Consider the following 24,194-nt stretch of genomic DNA (forward strand, 5'->3'; position numbering starts at 1 on the left):
ATTTCTGAAGTATCTGAAATATCAGAAGTAATTTCAAGTATATCTTCATTAATGGTGTTTACTAAGTTTGCTTCTTCATTAAATAAGTTATTTCTGTTTGGACAAACAGAGGATAAGTGTCCAGGTTTTTGACAAGCATAACAAGTTATTGTTTTCTTGTAGTTTTTGTTTGGATTGTATTTAGTAACATGTTTGTCTTTATTGAGATAAGGTTTTTTAGCAGTTGATTTTCTTATGTATTTTCTTTTTACATAGTTTCTTTTAGGTTTCGCAGGTTGTCTCCTGGGAGTTGGATCATCAGGATGTCTCCCATATTGTTGTGGAGTGTAGATATTTTTACAAAAACCTACATTCTTTTGTTTTAAATCTCTCTGGATTTGTATATAAGTGCATCTAGTCTTAAGTTCACTAATAACATGTTGAATTCTAGTTCCCATGTTATCAAAAAGTTCTTCTTTAGGTATTAAGTTCCAAGAATCATGGATTTCTTTTCCTAAAGGTCCAGGTAATTTTGAAAAAAGTCTTTCTCCAAGGTCTTTAGAGAAATAGTTTCCAGAGGTGCAAGCTAGTGATAAAAAGTCTATTAAGAAATCTATAACCTTATGCCAATCATACAATTGGATTTGTTCTAGATCTCTCATTGCTTCAGCTTGTCTTATAGTTAAGCCAGTGTTTGCTTCTCTTCCAGTAAGAAGTGTGTGTATTTGGTAAGCAAAGTTGTGTATACTATTTCCTTGCATTGCTAATTCTGCAAGCTTATCAGGAAATTTTAGTTTAAAGGCTTCCCATGCTGCTCTAGCAGTTCCGCCTAAATAGTTTTCAGCTATTTTAATCATTTCTTCTCCGTCATTTACGTAAGGGTGTTTTGATTCAAAGTCTCTTATTATAAGTGCGGTCCATTGTTCAATATAGTTATCAAAAAGTTGTGGATGAACCCTAGTTATGTTAAGTATAGTTGGTTCATTACTGAGTATTTGTACTTCATGAGGCATTTGTTTTCCTAAAGTTCTTCTGTTCGGATTATTTTGGTCATAAATAGTTACAGCTCTTCTAGGAGGATGTCCCAAATTATAGCTCATTTGTTCAGGATTAGTTCTGGGATATGAAGTATTAGGATGTGATGAAGCGGTTGCTTCATTTTGTCTAGAGTTTATTGTTTCAATATCTGCAAAGTTTTTGACAGACATTGGTTCAGTTTCTGATTTTGTTTCTTCAACAAAATCTTTTTTGAATTGTTCAATATCCATCAGATATTGGTGAAGTATATCTTTTTTTGCTAAGTTTTGGTTTAGTTTTTCAATTATGTTTGTGTCTACATTATTTTCTAGTTCTTCATTAAGTAAGTTCATTAAGTGTTCACTATGTTTAATCTTTTGTTGGATTTGTTCTTCTGTTAAATCCATTAGTTTTCTTCTTCTAGATCCTTTTGATCAGAAGCTTCATAGTTTCCAAATCTTAAACATAGAGGTCCATTTTTTCCCTCTGAGTAAGAAGTTATTTCAGTGGGTTTTAAAGTTTCAGGTTTAGTCACAAAAGTTTCAATCTTCCATTCTTCTCCAGCTAAAAGAGAAGATGAGATTGGTTTTGGTCCAAAGAATTTTATCCCCTTGGACTCAATAGTTTTGACAATACTGTCAATTTTGATTTTGTATTTAGGACAGACTTGAGTAGATAATTTTCCAATGAAAATTATATCTACTGACAAGTTTGCTCCTTGGAAGTTTCCGAATCCTTTAGTTTGGATTTGGAAAAGGAATTTGTGGATATCTTTTAAAGCTATAGTGTAATCAGGAAGTAAATAATGTACACCTACATTATTATTCATGTCTACCTCAATTGCTCCAATCATTTGAGCTTGAGTTGAGTCCTGAATTCTAGTATCTAAAGCAGTTATGAGTACTTTAGCTCCGTACTCTTTTCTGATCAATCCTTTGATCACAACAGTTATCATTCCAAGATGAACGTAATTCATCTTTTTAAGTTTAAGTTGCTTAATACTCTCTTCAGTCATTAAGCTAAAAGTTTCTGCTCTTCCGTCTGGAATTTCGAGCATTTCTGATCTATGAGTTTTGATTAAACTAGAGTCATTCTGCATAAATCCAGTTCTATACAAAGTAGAAGGTCTCAAAGTATTGATAAAGTCATTTGACATTACCTCAGTGTCTCTGTCAATATTAACAATTTGTTCTATAATCTGAGTATTTCTACTCTGATTAGGTCTAAAAAGTCTTCCTACCCATGTGGAACTAGTAGTTTGGTCTAAAGTTGTAGTTCTCGAAGAACTTGGTTCTTCAGAAATAGTTCTTGAGGTTCCAGTAAAGGGTCTCATTTCTTATTTAGTTCTTCTTTATAATCTTTAAGATTATATACTAAGAAGTTTGTTTGTTTCTTTTTTGTAAGTTGCCTAGTTTCTGTTGACACTTTAATTTGTGAAAACTTCTGGGAAAGTTGGTCTATTGTTTTGTTTAAGTTATCAAACTCGTTTGGAGTTTGTTGTGGTTGTTTTCCTTTAAGTATTAAGTCTATTTTTTCTATCATCGTGTTTACTTGTAGAGTTAAGTTTTTTATTCTTTCTTCTATCTTATCAAAAGAAATTTTTAAGTATTGTATATTGCTTTTTAAGTCTTCCATTAACAAGTAATAATGGAGAATATTTTTTCAATTCTTTTTACCATATAAGAATGGTAGTGGAATTCTAAGAAGTGTTCTTCATAAAAGTCATGTGTGTAATCATCATAATCTTTTATGATAAAGTTGTATATTTTTGCAAAGTTTCTATGGTGATACAGCTGTGATTTAAGTTCTTTGATTACTTCAGGGTAGCTTAGATTTAAGTGTTCTAATTGCAGTTCTGCTATCATTTCTCTTAAACTCATGTTAACAGATAAGAGTTGACATAAGGCTTACTGACATGTTATACATCCAGTTGTGGAAGTTATATTCATGTAAACAAGTATAGTAGTAGTCATCATGTGGTATATCAGTGGTTATTTCTTTGTATATTTTAGTTTGAGCTCTATGATGGTTAATGAGAAATTTTAGTGTTTCTATTAACTCAAAGTAGTTTAAGTTTTCTAACTGCAAAGTAGCTATCATTTCTGTGTAAAGCATTTCAGTGTATTATTTTTGAAAGAAGTTCTTCGATTTCTTTCACAGTTTCTTTTGCCTGAGTGTAATAAAACAAAGTTTGTGTGTAATAAGGATCTGAATCCTTGTTTGGAACAAAGTCAAAGTTTTTCAAAACCTGTTTATGTTGTTTCATTTGTAAAGTAAAATATTTGTGGTATAGTTTCAAGNTCTTTCACAGTTTCTTTTGCCTGAGTGTAATAAAACAAAGTTTGTGTGTAATAAGGATCTGAATCCTTGTTTGGAACAAAGTCAAAGTTTTTCAAAACATGTTTATGCTGTTTCATTTGTAAAGTAAAATATTTGTGGTATAGTTTCAAGTTTGATTTTCTTTCAAAAAAGTTCATAAGAAAGTTTTATCAATCTGTAAATTCAGTTATAAGGCTTCTAGTAGCTCTTATAGATCTTACCAAAGCTTTTTGGTAAGGGTGTTGTCTAAAAGCAATTGGGTCTTGTATCTCAAGTTCAAAATTTCTAAGTTGTCTATATAAATAATCAAGGCTTGCCTTGGCATGCTTGATATTTACAAGAAAAGTGTTTCCAGAATACCTAGGAGTATCCATATTTAATGAGTTACTTTTGCAAAAAGTTTTTCAAAATAAGTTTTTTCTTTAAGTAAATGTTTGTAAGCATAATAACAGTGTCTATCATAAAGGTTTTTCTTGTTAAAGTTTGGATTTTCTTCAACAAGAGGTCTGTATATCTTAAGTTGTCTTATGACTTCTCTATATTGTATTTTCATAATAATAAAAGTATCAAAATAAGTATAATCCATTAGAGTTTTTGTCTCAGAAATCGTAAAAGCTCTGATACCAAGTAGGGGGGGGTATGCTCCCGCAGGAGTGGAGTATGCCTTTAATAAAGGTTTATGAAGGTTTATAAAATTTTAGTCTGTCTCTGGTCCACTGGAATAATTCCAGTGTCTTCTATCCCAATATATATATATATATATATATATATATATATATATATATATATCCACTGTTAGTCCACCCGTTTCCATGAGTCGCGTGGACAGATCTGGACCATTAAAAGCTAGAGATCAATGGTCTATAAAATTCAATTAACAACAACTATGCAGTTGTGCAATACACTAAACAAAAAAAAAAATCTAAATTATTGATTTCTATCTTTAATGGCCAGATCTGTCCGCACGGACTAATGGAAAAGGGTGGACTCATTTGATCATGAGTCTATATATATATTATTCCTAATCCTAGTTTACCTAATTATATTTTCCCTGTATAAATATCTTCCATAGGTAAACCCTAATTTCATATATTTTTCTCCTCCGCTCATATTTTCTCCTTGTCATCGTTCCACTCCTCATAAGAAAGAAAAATAAAATTCTAGCCCTCCCCTTGTTCATCATTGGTCTAGTTTCTTTTCTTGTCATCATCGATTCAAGAACTAGCGGTCTAAAATCATCAATTCTAGGTTTTGGTGTACTGTGGATCTTGATTGATTGATGTAAGGTTTATGTTCACCATTTTTACTCAACCTTAAAATGATGTTCACGGTATTTGAGAAATTACTATATGTTTCACAAATTAATATCTTGAGTTATTCAAAATTGTTTTACATGGAATTGGTTAATAGTTTTATGTTCTGCTGAAATTGTGTTTTCAAATATTTAAAACCCTGAGCATTGTGTTTTTCAAATACATAAGTATATATATGTATTTTGGATATTTGGTATATTATGTATATTTAATTTGTGAATATTTGGTATAGTCTGTATATTTGTGAATATTTGGTATATGATGTATTTAGTATAATAATTAGGAGTAAACCAAGTGTATATGGTTTTTAGTGTAAATATTCTGTATATGGCATGCTAGTTGGTTTAAAGTTTATAGATGTAAGTTGTGAAGTTAGATAAGTTATTTTAGTTATAGATATAAGGTGTATTGGCGTGTAGGATGGTGCTATTTGGTGGTTTTGAATTATCCGATTGGTTTTGGTTATTATTATTAGTATGAGAGCTGTGAAACTCTCTGTTTGGTTTGTCCACTGGTTGGTTTGGTTTGGTTTGGTTTTCGCGTGGTTGTTATTTTGAGAGCTTGAAAATTATCCATATGGTATCCCTTTTGCCTTGACGTTATGTATAATAAGTATTGATGATTTTATGAGAAGTTTTAATAAATTATTTTTGGAAGACTCTCCTTTTGGTAATTATTTTTGAGAGCTTGAAGACCCTCTTTGGTGGTTATTTTGAGAATTTGACAACTCTTTGTGGTGGATATTTTTAGAACGTGACAAATCTTTTGGTGATTCCTCTGAGGGAACTGAAAACTCTTTGGTGGATTTTTTAAGAACTAAGAAATTCTTTTGACTATTGGTGATAATATGGAAAATCTTAAGGAAATAGTTATAAGGGAATTTTAAGGAAGTAGCTAGTGATTCAATATTTGTCTCAGGTTATGTTTAGGCAAGGCTCAATTTGCTTGCTTCTCTAATATTAACATGTGTGAGCCCTTATTGTTGTGAGTTGTACATTTATATAATTTATTCTCCAAATATCTATCCAATGTGCTATGTGCTATGTGCTATATACGTACACTACAAGAAAAATGTACATAGACAACGGTTAAAAATTGTTGTCTTTGAGGTAAAATTTCTGTTGTTGAAACCAGCGTTGTTGTAAGTCTCGCGCAAAGACAACGGTTTTAAACCGTTGACTTTTTTTAGAAAAGACAACAGCTATTGAGTGTTGTTGAAAGTTGTTGAAGTCATAGGCATTCACAACGGTTTTTAACTTTTGTTTTTTCTATATAAGAGTCTGTTGTGTATTGTGTGTTGTGTGTTGTTGAAAGTCACGCCGGTAGACAATGGTTAAAATCATTGTCTATTGAGTGTTGTTGAAAATTACAAGCATAGACAACGGTTTATATATCAAAGACAACGGTTAAAAACCATTGTTCTCACATTCATAGACAACGGTTTTAAATCGTTGTTTTTAACCTGTTTTGATTTTAAGCATAATACTACATATAATAAAACAATTTATCCAAACACCATAAATACCAAAGCATCAATTCATTAGTGCAATCATCTTCTACAAGTATGTAAAGTATTTCAAAATAGACAAGAATTCATCATTTACTTCAAAATACAATAAATAATTATAATCACCAAGTCTAAATATTGTTCACCAAGTTCTAATCAAATGCATTCCTACATGCTCTATATAACTTGATACATGATATGTCCATTCGAAACACACTAGATCAATATGCGTTTTGTCCTAATAAACAGCTTGTTGAAATATTTGATAAAAATATTAATCGTGCTTGAATAGATTCTTTATCATTAATAGATGCCACATGCTCAATTAAAGTTCACTACAAAAAAAAAAAAAAAAAAAAAAAAGTGAAAATAACGATGGATTTAGTGACGGACTCGTTTGCTAAACTAGCGATGAACTTCAGTTTTTTGGTTAAATGAATATTTAGCGACGGCGTAGCGTCGCATATAGCGACAGAAATGGACAGTCATTAAATACATAGCTAATATTACCTGTAAATTTTCGCGTAAAAATTTGTGACAGATTAGCGACGAATTTGATAATTTTAGTTGCTACAGTTTAGCGACGGATATTAAAATCCGTCGCTATATTTGAAGCGGTTTTATTTTGTGCTTACCGTGTAGCGACGGATCTCCATATCCGTCGCTACAATTTATAAGAGGATTTATTCTATTTCTTCTGTAGCGACGGATGTTAGATTCCGTATCTAGATAGCAACGGATTCTATATCCATTGCTACGGTGTAACTCGAATTAATTTTTTTATGTAATTTAGCAACAGATTAGCGGATCCATCGCTAGACGGATCCGCTAATCCGTCGCTATTGTTATGACGCGGGAGATTTTATTAAAAAAAAAAGTAGCGACATATTCTATATCCGTCACTATAATTTAACGCGAAATTATTGACTATATAATGTAGCGACGGAGTTTCTAATCTATTGCTATAGGTATGAATCGGTTTTCTAAAAACATTTAGCGATGGAGAAAATCCATAGCTATTCCCTTGCAAAGTTCGTTATCAAATCGTCGGCGTAGCAGTCTAGCGACGAAAATGTTGTGGGTTTAGCAACGGAGATTTCCGTCGCTACTACGTCGCAAAAATCATCGTTGAAATCGTCGTCCGAATGAATATAGCGACGAATTATTTTAACATAGCGACAAAAATATCCGTATAAATTGCGTGGCTAAATTCTAGCGACGGACGATTTCCGTGCTAATCCGTCGCTAAACGGTTTAGCGACAGATTTTACGCATTTAGTGACGAATTTTACTCGTTTAGTGGCGAAAATCGTCCGTCGCTATTTTTACGTTTTTTTTAAGTAATTCTCATGCGAAGAGTAAAGAATAATCCTATCTTGTTCACCAGCAAGAAGAAATAGAAGGCATCTACAATAGAGGAGGGTAACAAAATGAGCATCAATATGTGGCAAAAACTAGCTTAGTAAGAAATTAAACTAAAGAGAGCACAAACATCTCAAAAAAGTTGTAATATATATAAATTGATATAAATTTATGGGGGTGTTCAACATGGCAAATGAAACCCATCTTTTGTTGATCAAAATTAGCAACAGAAAAGAACATCTAGTAGCAGTCATTACATGTACTGAGACAAATGTGAAAGAAACAAAAATAAACTGAAGTGACTTTATCTGCAGAGTAAGTTGAAGATGACAATACATAATACAGAAGATGGATGAATTTTATTACATACAAATATGAGTACAACTGAAGATGTATTTATAATATTACCCTTAATGTAGTTTAAATTTCTTTTGTGCCACTTAGATGTCTTTTAAATGCAAATAAAAAAATGTGGAATTAATGGATTCCATTTTGGGTGCCGTTTTCTCCCTGCTCCCTGTAGATATTAATCACCCTTTATCTTCCTCTATTACTTTGTTTTATTTGTCTTTTTTCACTTTAAATAAATCATAATCCTCCTAACTCATTACAAATCCTAGGATGAGGACAGAAGATAATTGGTGTCTCAAAATGAATTATCAGCATTAAAATTACAAATTATCATAGTTTAATGATGCAACTTCTAAATTTTAGATGATGAACCTCATAGGATGAAACATACTAACATAGAATGCACAATACTGCCCCATATAATGTATACCTTTACTACTAGCAATGCATAACTTTTACTCTACGAGTGCACAAAGGTTTACAACATTTTGTAATTGCATATCTCTGATCTCCAATTCAGGGATCAACCATACTAACATAGAATGCACAATGCTGCCCCCCCATATAATGTACACATTTACTACTAGCAATGGATAACTTTTATTCTGGGAGTGCACAAAGATGTATAACATTTTGTAATTGCACATCTTTGATCTCCAATTCAGGGATCAATTCCAACCACACTAACATAGAATGCACAACACTGTCCCATATAATGTAGACCTTTACTATTAGCAATGCATAACTTTTACTACTCTGGGAGTGCACAAAGGTGTACAACATTTTGTAAATGCACACCTTAAACCCCTAAATCCTAAACCCCACAAAATTAATTAACCACGTGTTTGACAATCAATGAACATCCCAACTTCCTACGATGAACTGCACTAAACTAACCAATGCACACCCCCGCATTCTATGATGCACCACCCCAAAAAATATCACTCAGTGACAAAAAAAATTCACAAATACATAACCTCACGTCATCAACGATACATGACGCCCTCCAACGAATGCAAAACACATAGTTCTACGTTGCACAACACCTAGCGCCCTAATGCACAGCTCAACGGCCTACGATGCACCCCCTCCTAAATCACAAATTCATCGACAAACTTAATCAAAATCATACTCTAATGAAGCGCAAAAAAAATAAAAAAAATAAAAAAACAAACAAAGAAAACAAACATGAAACCATGTCGAGCAGTTACCACCATCGTCGAAAAAAATCAAAAGAAGAACGAAGAAAAATGACCAAATAGTCTAAATATATGCCTAGGAATAGATTGTCTGCACTCATGTAGTAGTTCATAGATTCTCACCTAAGGCATGGTTCTTATGTGAACACAAGTCAAAATATAGGGTTCAAATGAGAAAAAAGTGAGGAATAATCACATCTGCCCACCAAACTAAGGTTCATTAATGATTGATGATTTAAATTTAAAAAAAAAATCACAAAATTAATTTTATAATTATTGCACACGGTAGCTGTCAAACAACAAGTAACAAGCTTGGAGTGGCCATCAGCTAGTAGACCACTCTAATTTTTAATATTATATTTTTAAAAATTTTGTATTTCCTTTCAAAAATTTCACCCAAAAATCTATAAATGAGGTTACTCTAACACAATTCGGTTACCTACCAAACAATAATTATAGTGCTAAATTAAAATAAATTGATGAATCTATCATTTACTAAACACCCTTTGTGTGATGCCCTTGGAAACAACCAAACGCCAGTGTAAGCACAAAGATTTGTTATAAAGAAAGAAGATTGGGGTGGCAGTGCAGGGAGAGATAGAGGAGTGTAGAATTCAAAGTATGCAACATTGAGGTCCACAAGCAGGAACAGTCCAACACTGAGAAAAGGTCAAATTACAGTAAATTGGACTGACTAGTAAAAGTAACAGAGATGAAAAAGCTTCAAAAAAGATAAAAAATAAAAAAATAAAAAAATGGGGTGTTTTCAGCAGATGGAGTTGCAGTAAAAGATGTAAACCGTACAATCTTCCAACCACTGTGGGCTTCAGATGACAGTCACCAACTCGTATATATACTCTTACTCTACAGGCCATTATTATATATGAAAATATTAAAATAAAATAAAATACCATTTTTCTTCTCATATGTTTTTTGTATGTTTGTATGCAGCTTTTAGTTTATGGATTTCCGTATAGTCGTCAGAGACAATAGCTGCCATAAAGACAGCATAGTTGCAGCATCAGCTATCCCCTAGCAGATACATCAGAGATCCCCCACACCCACCCCCCACACCCACACCCACACCCTACCCAGTATCATAATATTAGCACAGTACACTGCTCAGAGCTTTGTCATTTTGTGTGTGTAAGAGAGAGACTGAGACACTTAAGAGGTGGCCAATTTGTATATTATCTACCCTGCTGACACTTCACACAGATGTAACAAACATTATTTACATATATTTTAAATATTTTTTTTTAAAAGTTACAAATACATTAATAAACTTATAATTTTTGTATAATTGAATTTAAACGACTTAAAAATTGTATAATCGAACTATCAAACAAGCAAATAAAAATATACAATTAAGACATTTTTAAATTTTTATCTATAGGATTTGATCATATTTCTTACCTAGTATATGCTTAGAGTCACCCTTTTATCTATCATACAAGTTGGGATGAAATATTGAAATATTTTAAATTCAAATTGCATTAAAAGAAATTAGAAATGTCTCAATTACACATATTTTGTTTGTTTGATAGTCGGATGACAAAGACAACCCCATAGTCGGATGACAAAGAGAACCCCACAATTCTTTCAAGTGTGAGTAAACCCCGCCTTGTGACCCTAATAGGCAAAGGACCACAAGAAAATAAACTAATCTAGGTTACCAAGGCTGACCAACTCAAATCAAGGGGGCAACAATTCGAACTCGTGACCTTGTGGTTACAAGCGTGGATCTCTTGCCATCTTGGCTGGAGTTACCCCACACTCTTCAAGTTCAGTGACTCAATTGCACAAAAATATAAATTCAGTGGTCTATTTGACACTTCTTAAATATTTAACAACAATAGTAAATTCCAAAAGAAGTGACAGAGTAAGTAAAATATGATTCTCGATTCTTGTAACGTTCTTTCAGTTGAGTCGATTGTAAAGAGTCTTTTACTTTTCAATAATGGCTGCGGATGGTTGTATTTTGGACATAGTTAATGTCATTTGCTAGGTTAATTGATATGTTGAGGTACTTTTTTTGGTTGGTATTAATATGTGATTATGGGACAAGCATAGCATAAATTGTCAGTGTTTTTCTGGATAAATTTATGCATTTACTGTGATATTTTTGAACCAAGTTTTTTTATCCATCCATGTACAGTAGATTCTGCAACCCCAATGGTCCCTGAAATAAATATACCTACTCACTCACTCCCTTCTCCCCATGCCAGCAGCCTTCAAGACTTAAACCTCCTCTTTCCCCACCTCTTTCTCTCTTTCTTTTGCTCTGAGAATTCTTCAAAATTCCCTTTCTTTTTTTCTTTCTTTCTTTGTGTTCTTTGATGATGAACAATGGAAGAAGTAGGTTGCCATTCACTGCAAATCAGTGGCAAGAGCTTGAACACCAAGCTCTTATTTACAAATACATGGTCTCAGGCATGCCTGTACCTCCTGATCTTCTCTATTCTATCAGAAGAAGCCTGGACTCTTCCCTCTCCTCCAAGCTCCTCCTCCACCAAACTCCTCAACACAGTATATACACATATTCTCTCTTTCATTTATTTATCATGTGTTCTTTACTGTAATCCAATCCAACAAAGTTATAGCAAGGCACTCCTGAATGGGCCTGTTTTTTGTGCTTTCTTTGATTATTTTGCAGAAAAGATCTTTTTGGATGATTTAGTATTTGGGTGTGGTAAAGATTAGATTTTTATGATATGGGTACACTTAAAATGAAAAAAATGTGAAATATGCATAAAAGGTAAATGGTGGATTTTAATTTGTTGATCTGATGTGAGTGCAGTGGGGTGGAGCTGTTTCCAGATGGGGTTTGGGAAGAAGATAGACCCAGAGCCAGGGAGGTGTAGGAGAACAGATGGGAAGAAATGGAGGTGCTCAAAAGAGGCCTACCCAGATTCCAAGTACTGTGAGAGACACATGCATAGGGGCAGAAACCGTTCAAGAAAGCCTGTGGAAGTAATACCAACCTCATCAGCAGCAGCACCCTCTACCCCACCACCCCCTACAGCTATTCCCTTTTCCTCAATCAACAAAAACACCCCTACCCCCCCTTCTTTGCTCTACCCCCATTCAACCCCATCAAGATCTCATCAGGGCATTGCCCTTTCTTCTCAGGATCACACTGCCAATTTCCTCCTAGATTCTGTTGCTTATTCTAGGTATGTGGTTTTGCTCACTCTATATGAATAATTAGTCAGTGCTGATTCTAACCGACAAAGAACCACAAATAAGTAAACCAGTCTATGTTACTGGTTCAAATCAAGTGGACAGGATTCAAACTCATGACCTTGTGTTTACAAGTTTGAATCTCTTGCCAGTTTGGCTGGGGTTTTTCCCAATAATTAGTAAGATTTCTTTGAATGGCAAGTTAAGTTAGTTTTTGACAAGCACTTTGGTGATGCAGAAATAATGGGTATGGGCATGGAATGAAGGATGAAGTGGATGAGCATGTGTTTTTCTCATCAGAGGGTTCTGGGAGTATAAGAAGTAGTATATCTGGCTCAAATAATTCAGTAGATGATAGTGCTTGGCAGCTGGCTCCACTGACAATGGCTTCACCACCCTTAGGGCAGTTGAAACAGAGGGATTATTGTGGTCCTCAGAATGGGTACTCTTCTTACTTGCACCTTCATGAAGCCTCAAGACAGCAAAGACAAGGAGAAGGAGATGAAGGAGAAGAAGGAGAAGACTATTATGGCCTGGGAAGTGGTGGCAGCAAGACAGGTGTGGGCATGATGATCAACCCAGAAGATCAGCAGCAGCCCAAGAAAGTGATGCACCATTTCTTTGATGAGTGGCCTAAAGAAAACAAAGATTCATGGCTTGATTCTGGGGATAAATACTCAGCCCGTGGGCCCCACCTCTCAATTTCTGTCCCCAATTCATCTCATGACTTCTTCATCACCCACAATGGTATGCATTTCAACTCTCATCTTAAACCCACCTTTTTTTTTTTAAACTCTCTTTTACCATTATCTGTGACACTTTTAAAGGCCAAAAATCTGTTTTTTTTTTTTTTTTTCACTATCAACTTTAAGGAAATTCTACTTCACAGTGTCTGTACTGTATAAGCATTTTCTTTTGACACCACAAAGATTTCAGTTTTGATTCAATAGCATCCAAGTTTTTATGTTGTGGGTTCTAAATTGTAGAATTTCCCACATATTTAAACTTCTAGTTTCAGCAGGAAAAAAAATAGTGCAATCTATGGCTGTTTATAGCAATGTTTGTGGCTAAAATAAAATTTTGACTATAAGCTTGGTCTTTTTGTTGTGCAGAAAAATGAGATGTTTGAATAGTGGCATTCTGGCCAAAAGAGTACTTAAAATTGTGGTGGGACAGTGGGTTTACTGATCAAGCTTTTCAGTATACATGTGTAATGTGGTTTCTGAGACACAACTGTTATTTCTCTTGCTTTTGTAATATATAGTACTTATATCACAAGTTTGTATGTCTATCTGGCTGGCCACTGAGCAGTAGTTTCACATGTATTTTGGCTTTCCCCTTCTCCTCCTTCTTCTTCTTTTACTTCCCTTACTTCCATTCCAACAAATTATGTTTATTATGTTTCAATGGCTCATGGCTGGCTCAGTCATATGTCTGTGGACTTTGCCACAGGTTTTGGAAGTTTGTTTGTTTGTTTGTTTGTTAATAGGATGACAGACATCTACCTTAGAGCATCATCATCTGTTCCTTTCTCCTCTCTCAGGATTCTCATTTTCAACTTTTTTGGTTGCTGTTTAACATATGGACCCATTGCTCTTTTGGCTTTTGCCATCACAACTCAAGTCCCCATCTTTAATTAATTTTCTCTCAGGGGATTCCCATTGAACAGAGTTTATTAATAGAAACTGCACTAAATGTATACATATTTATTATAATTTACCGAATCTGCACACTGCTTTAAGTCCGCACTTTAATGCCGTTTTAATACACCTTTGGAAACTACCATTTTCCATCCTCCGGAGAGTTGTTGTTATTGAATGAGATCTGATACAAATTCGATTGGATTAATATCATTTTGCGGAATACGAATATCAATGTAGGATGAGACTACCATTTTCTATCTCACGAAGAGTTGGTTTCAAATAGTCTCATGGGGCTACTTCAATTGTTTCGATCGACCGTCTTTTTTCAGGGACAGTGTAGGGGATAGAATCCCACTGAAAATCTAAGGAGTTGTTGAGAGATTTTAACCGATCAAAGGAGATTAAGACCTTTTGTGTGCAGAGTGTACATGTAGGGTTCTCTGACCCATTGTGTGCAGAGTGTACAATCAGGATGGGAACCTAGATAACCCAATAGGGTAGCTCAAGTGGCAACTGAGCTCTCTTTGTGGGAAGAATTTCGGGAGAACCCGAATTCAATTTCCACAAGTGACGATTTCCCCTGGGTCAGCTCCCCCTCTTAAGCAATGACCCTCCAGGGGTTTAGATAGCTAATGTATTTTTTTTTTAAAGAGTAACTCTCAAATGGGGGTTCACTAAATTTGATTAACTTTATCTTATTTTACAGGATGTGTGAATCATAGTATACAATGAAAGAAAATTAACAAAAAAAAAAAAAACAAAAAAAAAAAAAAAAACATTTACCTTTGTCCTGTGTAATATTTACACCTAATACTTCATATGGGTGGAAAGACTGTCTCCAACTAGACATTCTATTTTTGGAACTGACTACTTGGGGTGGTTCGGTTTGCTTGGGATAATTATTAATTAAATATAGTCATTATTTATTGATAAACTAAAAAAGGTACCCAGCAGGACCAGGACTGTGCTACATCATAGTAGGTACATTGCCTTCCTATTTATGGCATAATATTTTGTATTTATTTTTGATTAATTATTTATAAATTAATAAAAAATAAAAAGTTTATGGCATTGATCAGAGCTTTAATTTAAATAAAAAACGACTTTTAAGTTTGTACCAAGTTTTTATAGTATTTGGTACAAATGTAAAATCATTATGATCTCATTCATTTTAGGATTGTATCAGGTGCAAGAGGCATGACCTTAAATTTTTTAATGAAATATATGTTTAAAATGTTTTAAATAATTACTATGACACTAATGAGCTGCTTTTATACACAAATTCAATTAAACTTGTAACTCAAGTTCAAGCTCAACTTAATAACTTGAACCAATTTGAATTTCGTAGAGCTAAGACTAATTAATTCGTGATGAACCAAAGACCTTGTGGTCAAGCGACATAGCTGCGGTCCTCCCAAGTGAGAAGTCACAGGTTTGATCCCTAGTGGGGGGCGTTGGCTCTTTGTTTGTGCTTCAGTAGGTTGAGAAAAGTACATCATTCTCTGTGCAGGCTCACACAGGTCATTCATTGCTCCGACTTCTTGGAGTAGTGGTATACCTACATCTTCAATTGTACTCATCAATCCGACTTCTTGTAGTAGTGGTATGATGTCACAAACAGAGTTTAGCTAGCTAGTTGATATCAACATTTCTCTGCACAATCAGTTCTCTCTTCAGCATAAAAGCCCATTTCTCATTCAGAAGTATCTGACACTTCAGGCGTAATATTTCTCTTCCTTGCTACATTAGCTTTCTTAGGTTTTAGAGGGTGGGAAGAGGAATCACTAATGTCTTTCCTTTAGTTGCATATCGCAACTGTTTGAATACTTGTTGGACAGGGGAATCAGTTTCAATTTCGCTAGATACAAGGGTCTTCCTTTTCTTATCCGTGCATGGAGCAAGAATAGACTCAGAAGTTGAATCAATGAATCTCTCAGGTTGCACTTTCTTTTTTGACTGCCTAGTTGTGATGCTTGGTATTTTTTCCTTTCTTCTTTCTGACTCAATATTTCTTTTTCCTTCCATACTCTCTTTAATCCTTTCGGTCCTAAATTCAATTGCTCACTATTATTATTATTATTATTATTATTATTATTATTATTATTATTATTATTTATTGTTACTATTATTTTTGGTAAAACTAGTGTGGTTGTCAATCTCTTCTTCAATTCTTGAAATGCTTCTTCGCAACTCGCATCCCAAACGAACTTAGTGGTTTTCTTCATGAGATTAGTCATTGGCCTTGCATTCTTGGAAAAATCTCGCACAAACCTCCTATAATAACCAGCTAAACTCAGAAAATTCCTAACCTCGGTCACTGTGATAGGTGCTGGTCAATCCATCATTTCTTGGATCTTTGAAGGGTCCACTACTACTCCTTCCTTAGTAATTACATGTCTAAGAAATGCTATCTTGTCTTGCGAGAATTCGCACTTAGACAACTTCGTATAAAACTTGTTTTCTCGCAGAATTTGCAACACAATCCTTAATGCTTCTCATGTTCTTCTAGGGTCTATGAGTATATCAAAATATCATCAATAAAGACAACCAAACATTCATACGGTCGAAAAATACGATTCATTAAATCCATGAATATCGCTGGGGCGTTGGTCCATCCAAACGGCGTGAACTCATAATGACCATATCTTGTCCAAAATGTTGCCTTCTGTATATCCTTATCTGCCATTTTCAGCTAATGATAACCGGACCTTAAGTCGATCTTCGAGAATGTTTTCAGCTCCCTTAAATTGATCGAAGAGGTCATCAATCCGAGATAAAGGGTATCAGTTCTTAACTGTCACCAGATTCAACTCCCGGTAGTCGATGCATAGCCTCAAACCACCATCTTTCTTCTTGACAAATAACACTGGAGCGCCTCACAGTGATATACTTAGCCGAATGTAGCCCTTGTCTAGCAATTCTTGAAGTTGTTCCTTCAATTCTTGCATCTTCTTCGGTGCCATCCTGTAAGCTATCTTTGAAATGGGTGTTGTTCCAGGTACCAAGTCAATTGTGAATTCTACCACTCTTTCTGGCGGCATGCCAGGTATCTCCTCGGGAAAGACATCTGGGAAGTCCTTCACTACCGCTATCTCTTCGAGTGCTTCCTCTATGGAATCAATATCCTTGACCATGCACAAGTAAGCATCATGGTCGTTCATCATATACTTCTGGACCTTCATCATAGGCACTAACTTGATTCCTGATCTGCTCGTAGCTCCTCGATATGTCACACACTTCCCCTTCAGTGCTTCTCAACGTCACTTTTTGCCTATCACATATGATCTTGGCTTTATATTTACCAAGCCAATCCATCCCCAACACTACATCAAAATCCTTTAATTCGAATTAAAATAAATTTTCCAAAAAATTCACTCTATTTATGTGTATAGGCACATCCTTATGCACATACTTACAAGCTAACACACTACATGTAGGGGTCTTGACAGCTATTCTTATTTCTGAAGTTGGTACCAACCCTACTTTATTAACAAAGATAGAAGATACAAAAGAGTTCGTAGCTCCTGAGTCAAATAAAACATAAGCAAGCATAGATTTAACAAAGAAAATACTTGTGACCACATCATTGGCCTCTGCCTGAACCTTGTTCATCACATAAATGCGTCCTTGCCCACCGTTGTTGCTCGGGTCTTATTGTTTCCTCCATTATTATTGTTAGTTTGGTTGTTGAAATTTCCACTTCCAGACTTCCTCACCACTGGCTTATTTCCATTGTTTCCTCCATTTTAGTTTTGATTCTGTCCTGAAGAATTCCCGTCCTTCTTAAAATAGCACTCAAAAGAACGATGCCCCATCTTGCTACAAGTGAAACACTTGACCAAATTTCCTTGGCAGTCCATTCTTGGGTGATCCTTTACACCTCTTAGAATCAAAGTGCATATCCTCTTTCTGATTCCTTTGAGCTAGTCCGTGTCCCTAGTATCCATGATTGTACTTGTGTCCCCCTTTTCCTTGAAAGTTCCGGCTTGGTCTTGTATGGGAATACTTGGGCTTCTTGTCACCTTGCTGGTGTCCCACTAAGTTCAATCTGAATCCGCTGGACCTAACAATCACTGGCTACCCTATCATATGCATCCTCCAATGTCTGACATCTAAACATGCTCAACCCCTTCTGAGTCTTGAAGTTGAGCCCTCGGACGAACTTACTTGCTTCGCTAGGCTCATCAGGAACTAAGGCGGGAGCAAACCTGGCTAAATTAATAAACTCAGAGTAATACTCGTTGTACTTTTCTACCCTAGTAATCCCTCTGTCGTAGTGCTGGACCAACTGCAGCCCATCAAACATCAGTCTGCTGCTGCAAGTAATAGACCGCTATGTCCACTCGCCGGTCTGCCGGGCAGTTGATGGCATTATCGAATGCTCGCACCCAATCCTCTAGCACAAGAGGGTCTTCTTGCCCTAAAAAGATAGGAGGGTTTCGCCCTTCCACAATCTTAGTCATGTCATTTCCATTTCCATGGTTGTTTTGGAATAAAGTATCCCCCATTGCCTAAGTTAGTTGAGCCAGGTGTCGCGAACTTTGAGCCAGTTCAGCATTGATGGGAATGTCACCTTCCCGAGCATCTTGATTCTCTGCGGTTATTCTTGGAGGCATGATGTCTTTCTACAAACTAATCACCAACCTATCAAAAGTGTTCTCACTCTACTAACACATAAGGTACAACAAACAATAATGTAGCAATATTTTCCACATTACTTCACTTTCAATCAAATTGAAACCTTAAACTTTTAATCACATACTGAAGGTTGCACACCATCGGGGTGCAATAGCCACAATTAGATAAAACATCAATTAAGAAACTTAAGAAAAAGAAATAACTCACAATCTCACCGCAGTGTTAAAAGCTTAGATATTAGCCATTAAAATCCCTACTGTATCAATACTTCCTAAAATCATTCCCTAGGTCTTATCTTAATCTAGGCTCTAATACCAACTTATAACACCCTCATTTTTAGTTCTCATATCTTACTATTATTAGCATTCTTAAAGATGTTAACTTTCCATAGATAGAAATTCCAAAAATAGAATCATTGAAAATAAAACACCAAATCATGACTTAAACAATCCTTAATCAAGTCTTAATTATTGATAAGGTGTTACCGCCACATCTAACCTATGGTAGGCTAAATGCAAGGCTAGTCTAACTTTATTCAATATTAAAATAAGATAAATAAATAAAAAGTCTTTAAAGAAAATATTATCCCTTAAAAAAAAACTACTAAGTCCACCAATTAAGATGCTAACTATTACGACTCTGTTTGGCAGAGCTTATTTAGGAACTTATTTTAAGCTACTAATAAGTTATAAGCACTGTTTGGTAATGTTCCTAAAATAAGCTAGTAGCTTAAAATAAGAGCTTATTTTTTAACGCTACCTAATGTAGCGTTTCAAAATAAGCTAGTAGCTTCCTAACTTTTTTTTCATCTTTAACCTTATTATTTTAAAGAAATGACATCATTCACACTTCTCAATTAAAACCTTTTTGGCTAAACCTTTTTGACTTTTTTTCTTCAATATGTTTAGTTGTAATTTCAATTTGACATTTTTGTTTGAACATTGATTTTTGTATCAATTAATCTTATGAATTAGAAAAATTTTGTTTTACTTTATATGTTTTCAAATATATGCTCTTACTTTATATTTTATTAAAATATATTGATTTCACTATTTTATTTTTAAATATATAAACAAACTTGTTTAAATTTAAACTATTTAAATTGTATGAAGATGTCCTTTTTTAGTCTTTTTACATTTATCAGCTTATCAAAAAGCTAATTTTACCAAACACTTTTAAGTATAATAGCTAGCTTAACAGCTCTTCAGATTTCAGCTTCGAACTTATAGCTTTTTCATTTTCAGCTACTTTTCAGCTTTCAGCTACCTTTTCAGCTAGGTTTGCCAAACATAGCCTACATCATTCCTTCTCTACAACTAACGCTCTTGTACAATCCAAGCTTCATTCCATTCTTGTTAATTTATCAAGAGAAACAAATAACTCAAATAACAAAATTAGCAAAACATGTTAAGTAAGAGTTTAATTTGCCCGAAAAACACAAGTCAAATAAGATAAAGTACATATTCTTTCAAAAATGATTTTTCTTTAAAGAAAATCAACTTACAATACTCTTCTTTTTTCTTCAAAAGTAAATCTCCATGCCAAAATGTACCTTAAAAACATATAATTTTTCTTTTCCAACGACATAGAAATTTTATGGAAGAATATCAAACATATAAATGGGACATGGTCCTTTATACTTAGGCCCTAGTGAACAACTCCACGCTGAACACTCCACAAACTCCAATTTCCAGTGGAATCTGGACCCAAACCTTAAGTGTGCACACCCCCGAATGAGGATTCCAACCCTCACCGAGAAGTTCTAAGCCCAAGGTAGCCAAGATATGTTTCTACTGATTCCTCCCAAAATAAGGGATACAACCCTAGGGGTAAATTCATATAACCACATGACAAACACCTGGGTATGTTCCTGCCGAGTACTACACAAAACAGGGTATGAAACCCTAGTGGTAAATTCATATAACTACTCCACAATAGGGCATAGTCCTAGCATTTAGTAATCAACTAAATACTCCACATGTATACTACATATCTTCCATAACTTTTTACACAAATATTCATGAATTAAACTTACCATTTAAGCTTTTTAGAAAAAAAAAAAAAAAAGAGCTAAAATACTTAATTCCTAGTTCAACATTTTTATTGAAAACTCTCAATAATACAAATAGAAAATTTTCTTTTTACAACAACAAATTCACCATTCCTTTCAATTCAACAAATTACAAAGACTAAGTTCATCACCACTACAAATTCAATCAATAAAGACTTAGGCTTAACAATTATAAAAATTGTTGTTTATAATATATAGATATTAGTACACATAACTATGAATATTGTACATAATAAATAAATAAATAAATAAATAAATATATAAATATATATATATATATATATATATACATGTATATATATACACATATATATATATAATATATGTGTATATATTACACACACACACACACACACATATATATATATATGTGTGTGTGTGTGTGTGTGTGTATGTGTAATATATACACATATATTATATATATATATGTGTATATATATACAACATGTATATATATATATATATATATATATAGAGAGAGAGAGAGAGAGAGAGAGAGAGGTTCGGGTGAGATAGAAGCTCCAAGCTCCAAGTGAGATAGAATCTCAGCCGTAGATCAAAAAAAAATTCGTCACCTACGAACTTCAAGAATGTGCACTGGAAGAAGGGAAAATGTGAACTAGAAGGCAAAAAATGTGCACCGGAAGCACAAAGATGTGAAACAATTATTGAAAAAATTAATTTAATATAAGATCATCATCACAAATTATAAACGACCATAAATAATAAAAACAAAAACAAACAATATTCAACTCAAATTAGTAATTAGTGATCAAGATTAATTGATCTTTTAAAAAAAGTTTGTCATCTAGAATTAAAAAAAAAGCTCTGCAAGGCACAACAATGTGCACTATATGGCATAAAAATTGGCACGGGATAAAGGAACAATGTGCACTGCATGAAAGAACAATGTGCACAACAATGTGCTCTGGTAGAAGGAACAATATACACAGTATGGCATACAAATGTGCACTGAAAGAAGGGAAAAATGTGCACTATATGGCATAACAATCTACACTAAAAGAAGGAACAATGTGCACTAGAAGAAGGGAAAATCTGCACTATGTGGCATAAAAATGTGCACTGAAAGAAGAAAAAATGTGCACTAAAAGGCAAAAAAAATTACTTACACAAAATTACAATAATGCCACCGCTTTTTTTTTTTTTAAATCTCTAATTTTGACCCTTGATCTGGACTCAATCTACGGATATAATTTTATCTTATTTCTCACATAACGCAATTGTTTCACAGGATACATGCATACATACATACATATATACATATATACATATATATATATATATATATATATATATATATATATATATATATATATATATACATATATATATATATATAGATATATATATATATATAGATATATATATATATATAGATATATATATATATATAGATATATATATATATATAGATATATATATATATATAGATATATATATATATATATATATATATATATATATATATATATATATATATATATATATATATATATACATACAAATATTCAAAGTTATATTATCTTAAAAAAAATATAATTTCATTAGCTATACTATTTATATTTTCTGCAATGCAAAGATTCATTACCTTCAAATTTATTAATTAATTATATTCACTATATTTTTCATTATATTGTTTTTCTTTTTACTAGAGTTGTCGAAACAGGCCGACGGGGCGGGACCCGCTTAAGCCCGCCAAAGCCTGCTATATGACGGGGACGGGCTAAAAAGTTCATTAAAATACAGGCTTAAGTGAGGTCGGCCCGCCCGGCCCGCCTTAAGCCCGCAGGCCTTGACGGGACCCGCCAAATTTTTAAAATTTTAAATTTAAATAAAATATATATATATATATATATATATATATATATATATATATATATATATATATGCGCGCGCACACACACTAATGTTAGTAATACAATCAAGTTGATAAGACATATTTAATGTTATAAATTTATTAATGTAGCATCTATTTATTTTTATAATTTTTTAAATTATATATTTGGCGGGCCCCCGTCGGCCCCCCAAGCCCGCGGGTAAGGTGGGGGCGGCTAAAAGCCCGCCCAAATACGGGCTCAAAATATCAAAGCCTGCTCCGCCCTTTACACGGGGCGGGGCGGGAAAGCCAGAAGGGTTAAGCCCGTTTTGACGGCTCTACCTTTTACACTATCTTGTAATTAAATATCAAAATTATACTACAAAATAATGTTATATATTTATTTACCATGTATTATGTTAATAACATGAAAAAAATAGTTTGAAGTCAATCATATTAACTACTTAGGGAGGATTTGTTGACAAAGGAGACGTTCAAATAACACAATAAATTGATTTAAATCTCATTATTAAAATTGTCAATGTAGGGCAATAGAACATTGTGACACACTTGATGCATTGAAAAGATACTGAAACTACAACATTGTTGGAATCAATCTTTCAAATTTAACAAATGAAAAAAAAATCAAAAATAGCTACCGTTGCACCATTCATTAGTCTTGTATGTAAAATACTTATTGTGCATTCTTTAAATATATTAGAACTAATATAAATTTACAATTTATTTCATTTTCTACAATCAACCTGTTTGGATTAAAGACAAAACCAACATCAATCTTGACAACAAAAATAATTAGTGTATAGGATATAGCCGTTGTTTAAAAATATTTATGAACAAAGTGACAAACTATTTAACTGCATGCATTGTGATGAAAAGGCAGCAGCAGTCCAAGATTAGTATCAAATCAAAAAAAAAAACACACGCNATATATATATATATATATATATATATATATATATATATATATATATATATATATATACATACAAATATTCAAAGTTATATTATCTTAAAAAAAATATAATTTCATTAGCTATACTATTTATATTTTCTGCAATGCAAAGATTCATTACCTTCAAATTTATTAATTAATTATATTCACTATATTTTTCATTATATTGTTTTTCTTTTTACTAGAGTTGTCGAAACAGGCCGACGGGGCGGGACCCGCTTAAGCCCGCCAAAGCCTGCTATATGACGGGGACGGGCTAAAAAGTTCATTAAAATACAGGCTTAAGTGAGGTCGGCCCGCCCGGCCCGCCTTAAGCCCGCAGGCCTTGACGGGACCCGCCAAATTTTTAAAATTTTAAATTTAAATAAAATATATATATATATATATATATATATATATATATATATATATATATATATATGCGCGCGCACACACACTAATGTTAGTAATACAATCAAGTTGATAAGACATATTTAATGTTATAAATTTATTAATGTAGCATCTATTTATTTTTATAATTTTTTAAATTATATATTTGGCGGGCCCCCGTCGGCCCCCCAAGCCCGCGGGTAAGGTGGGGGCGGCTAAAAGCCCGCCCAAATACGGGCTCAAAATATCAAAGCCTGCTCCGCCCTTTACACGGGGCGGGGCGGGAAAGCCAGAAGGGTTAAGCCCGTTTTGACGGCTCTACCTTTTACACTATCTTGTAATTAAATATCAAAATTATACTACAAAATAATGTTATATATTTATTTACCATGTATTATGTTAATAACATGAAAAAAATAGTTTGAAGTCAATC

At 33.6% G+C, this 24,194-nt stretch overlaps 2 protein-coding genes across 2 annotated transcripts; one reads left to right on the forward strand and one right to left on the reverse strand.

The window, feature by feature from the left end:
• Positions 1-11,251: 11,251 nt before the first annotated feature.
• On the forward strand, positions 11,252-13,744 carry LOC116019395 (growth-regulating factor 1). The gene is made up of 4 exons (XM_031259577.1): positions 11,252-11,576; positions 11,848-12,223; positions 12,469-12,977; positions 13,343-13,744. The coding sequence occupies exons 1-4, from the start codon at positions 11,387-11,389 to the stop codon at positions 13,348-13,350; spliced, it is 1,083 nt and encodes a 360-aa protein (XP_031115437.1). The 5' UTR covers positions 11,252-11,386; the 3' UTR covers positions 13,351-13,744.
• Positions 13,745-16,749: 3,005 nt separating this feature from the next.
• Positions 16,750-18,381, reverse strand: LOC116020167. Its single transcript, XM_031260649.1, has 5 exons — positions 18,262-18,381; positions 18,041-18,161; positions 17,290-17,397; positions 17,042-17,196; positions 16,750-16,998 (listed from the first exon to the last, which is right to left on the reverse strand). The coding sequence occupies exons 1-5, from the start codon at positions 18,379-18,381 to the stop codon at positions 16,750-16,752; spliced, it is 753 nt and encodes a 250-aa protein (XP_031116509.1).
• Positions 18,382-24,194: the final 5,813 nt, after the last annotated feature.

This window comes from Ipomoea triloba, chromosome 5 (genome assembly GCF_003576645.1).
Source record: "Ipomoea triloba cultivar NCNSP0323 chromosome 5, ASM357664v1".
Lineage (NCBI taxonomy): Eukaryota > Viridiplantae > Streptophyta > Magnoliopsida > Solanales > Convolvulaceae > Ipomoea > Ipomoea triloba.

What these genes read in the sequence shown, in the direction of transcription:
- LOC116019395 (XM_031259577.1), top strand. Translation starts at nt 11,387, where the DNA reads ATGATGAACAATGGAAGAAGTAGGTTGCCATTCACTGCAAATCAGTGG. An exon ending in CCACCAAACTCCTCAACACA is followed by an intron (nt 11,577 to 11,847) that starts GTATATACACAT and finishes ATGTGAGTGCAG; the next exon opens with TGGGGTGGAGCTGTTTCCAG. An exon ending in GATTCTGTTGCTTATTCTAG is followed by an intron (nt 12,224 to 12,468) that starts GTATGTGGTTTT and finishes TTGGTGATGCAG; the next exon opens with AAATAATGGGTATGGGCATG.
- LOC116020167 (XM_031260649.1), bottom strand. Translation starts at nt 18,381, where the DNA reads ATGGGGGATACTTTATTCCAAAACAACCATGGAAATGGAAATGACATG. An exon ending in TGATGAGCCTAGCGAAGCAA is followed by an intron (nt 17,398 to 18,040) that starts GTAAGTTCGTCC and finishes TATTTGACTCAG; the next exon opens with GAGCTACGAACTCTTTTGTA. An exon ending in TACATGTAGTGTGTTAGCTT is followed by an intron (nt 17,197 to 17,289) that starts GTAAGTATGTGC and finishes ATTTTGATGTAG; the next exon opens with TGTTGGGGATGGATTGGCTT.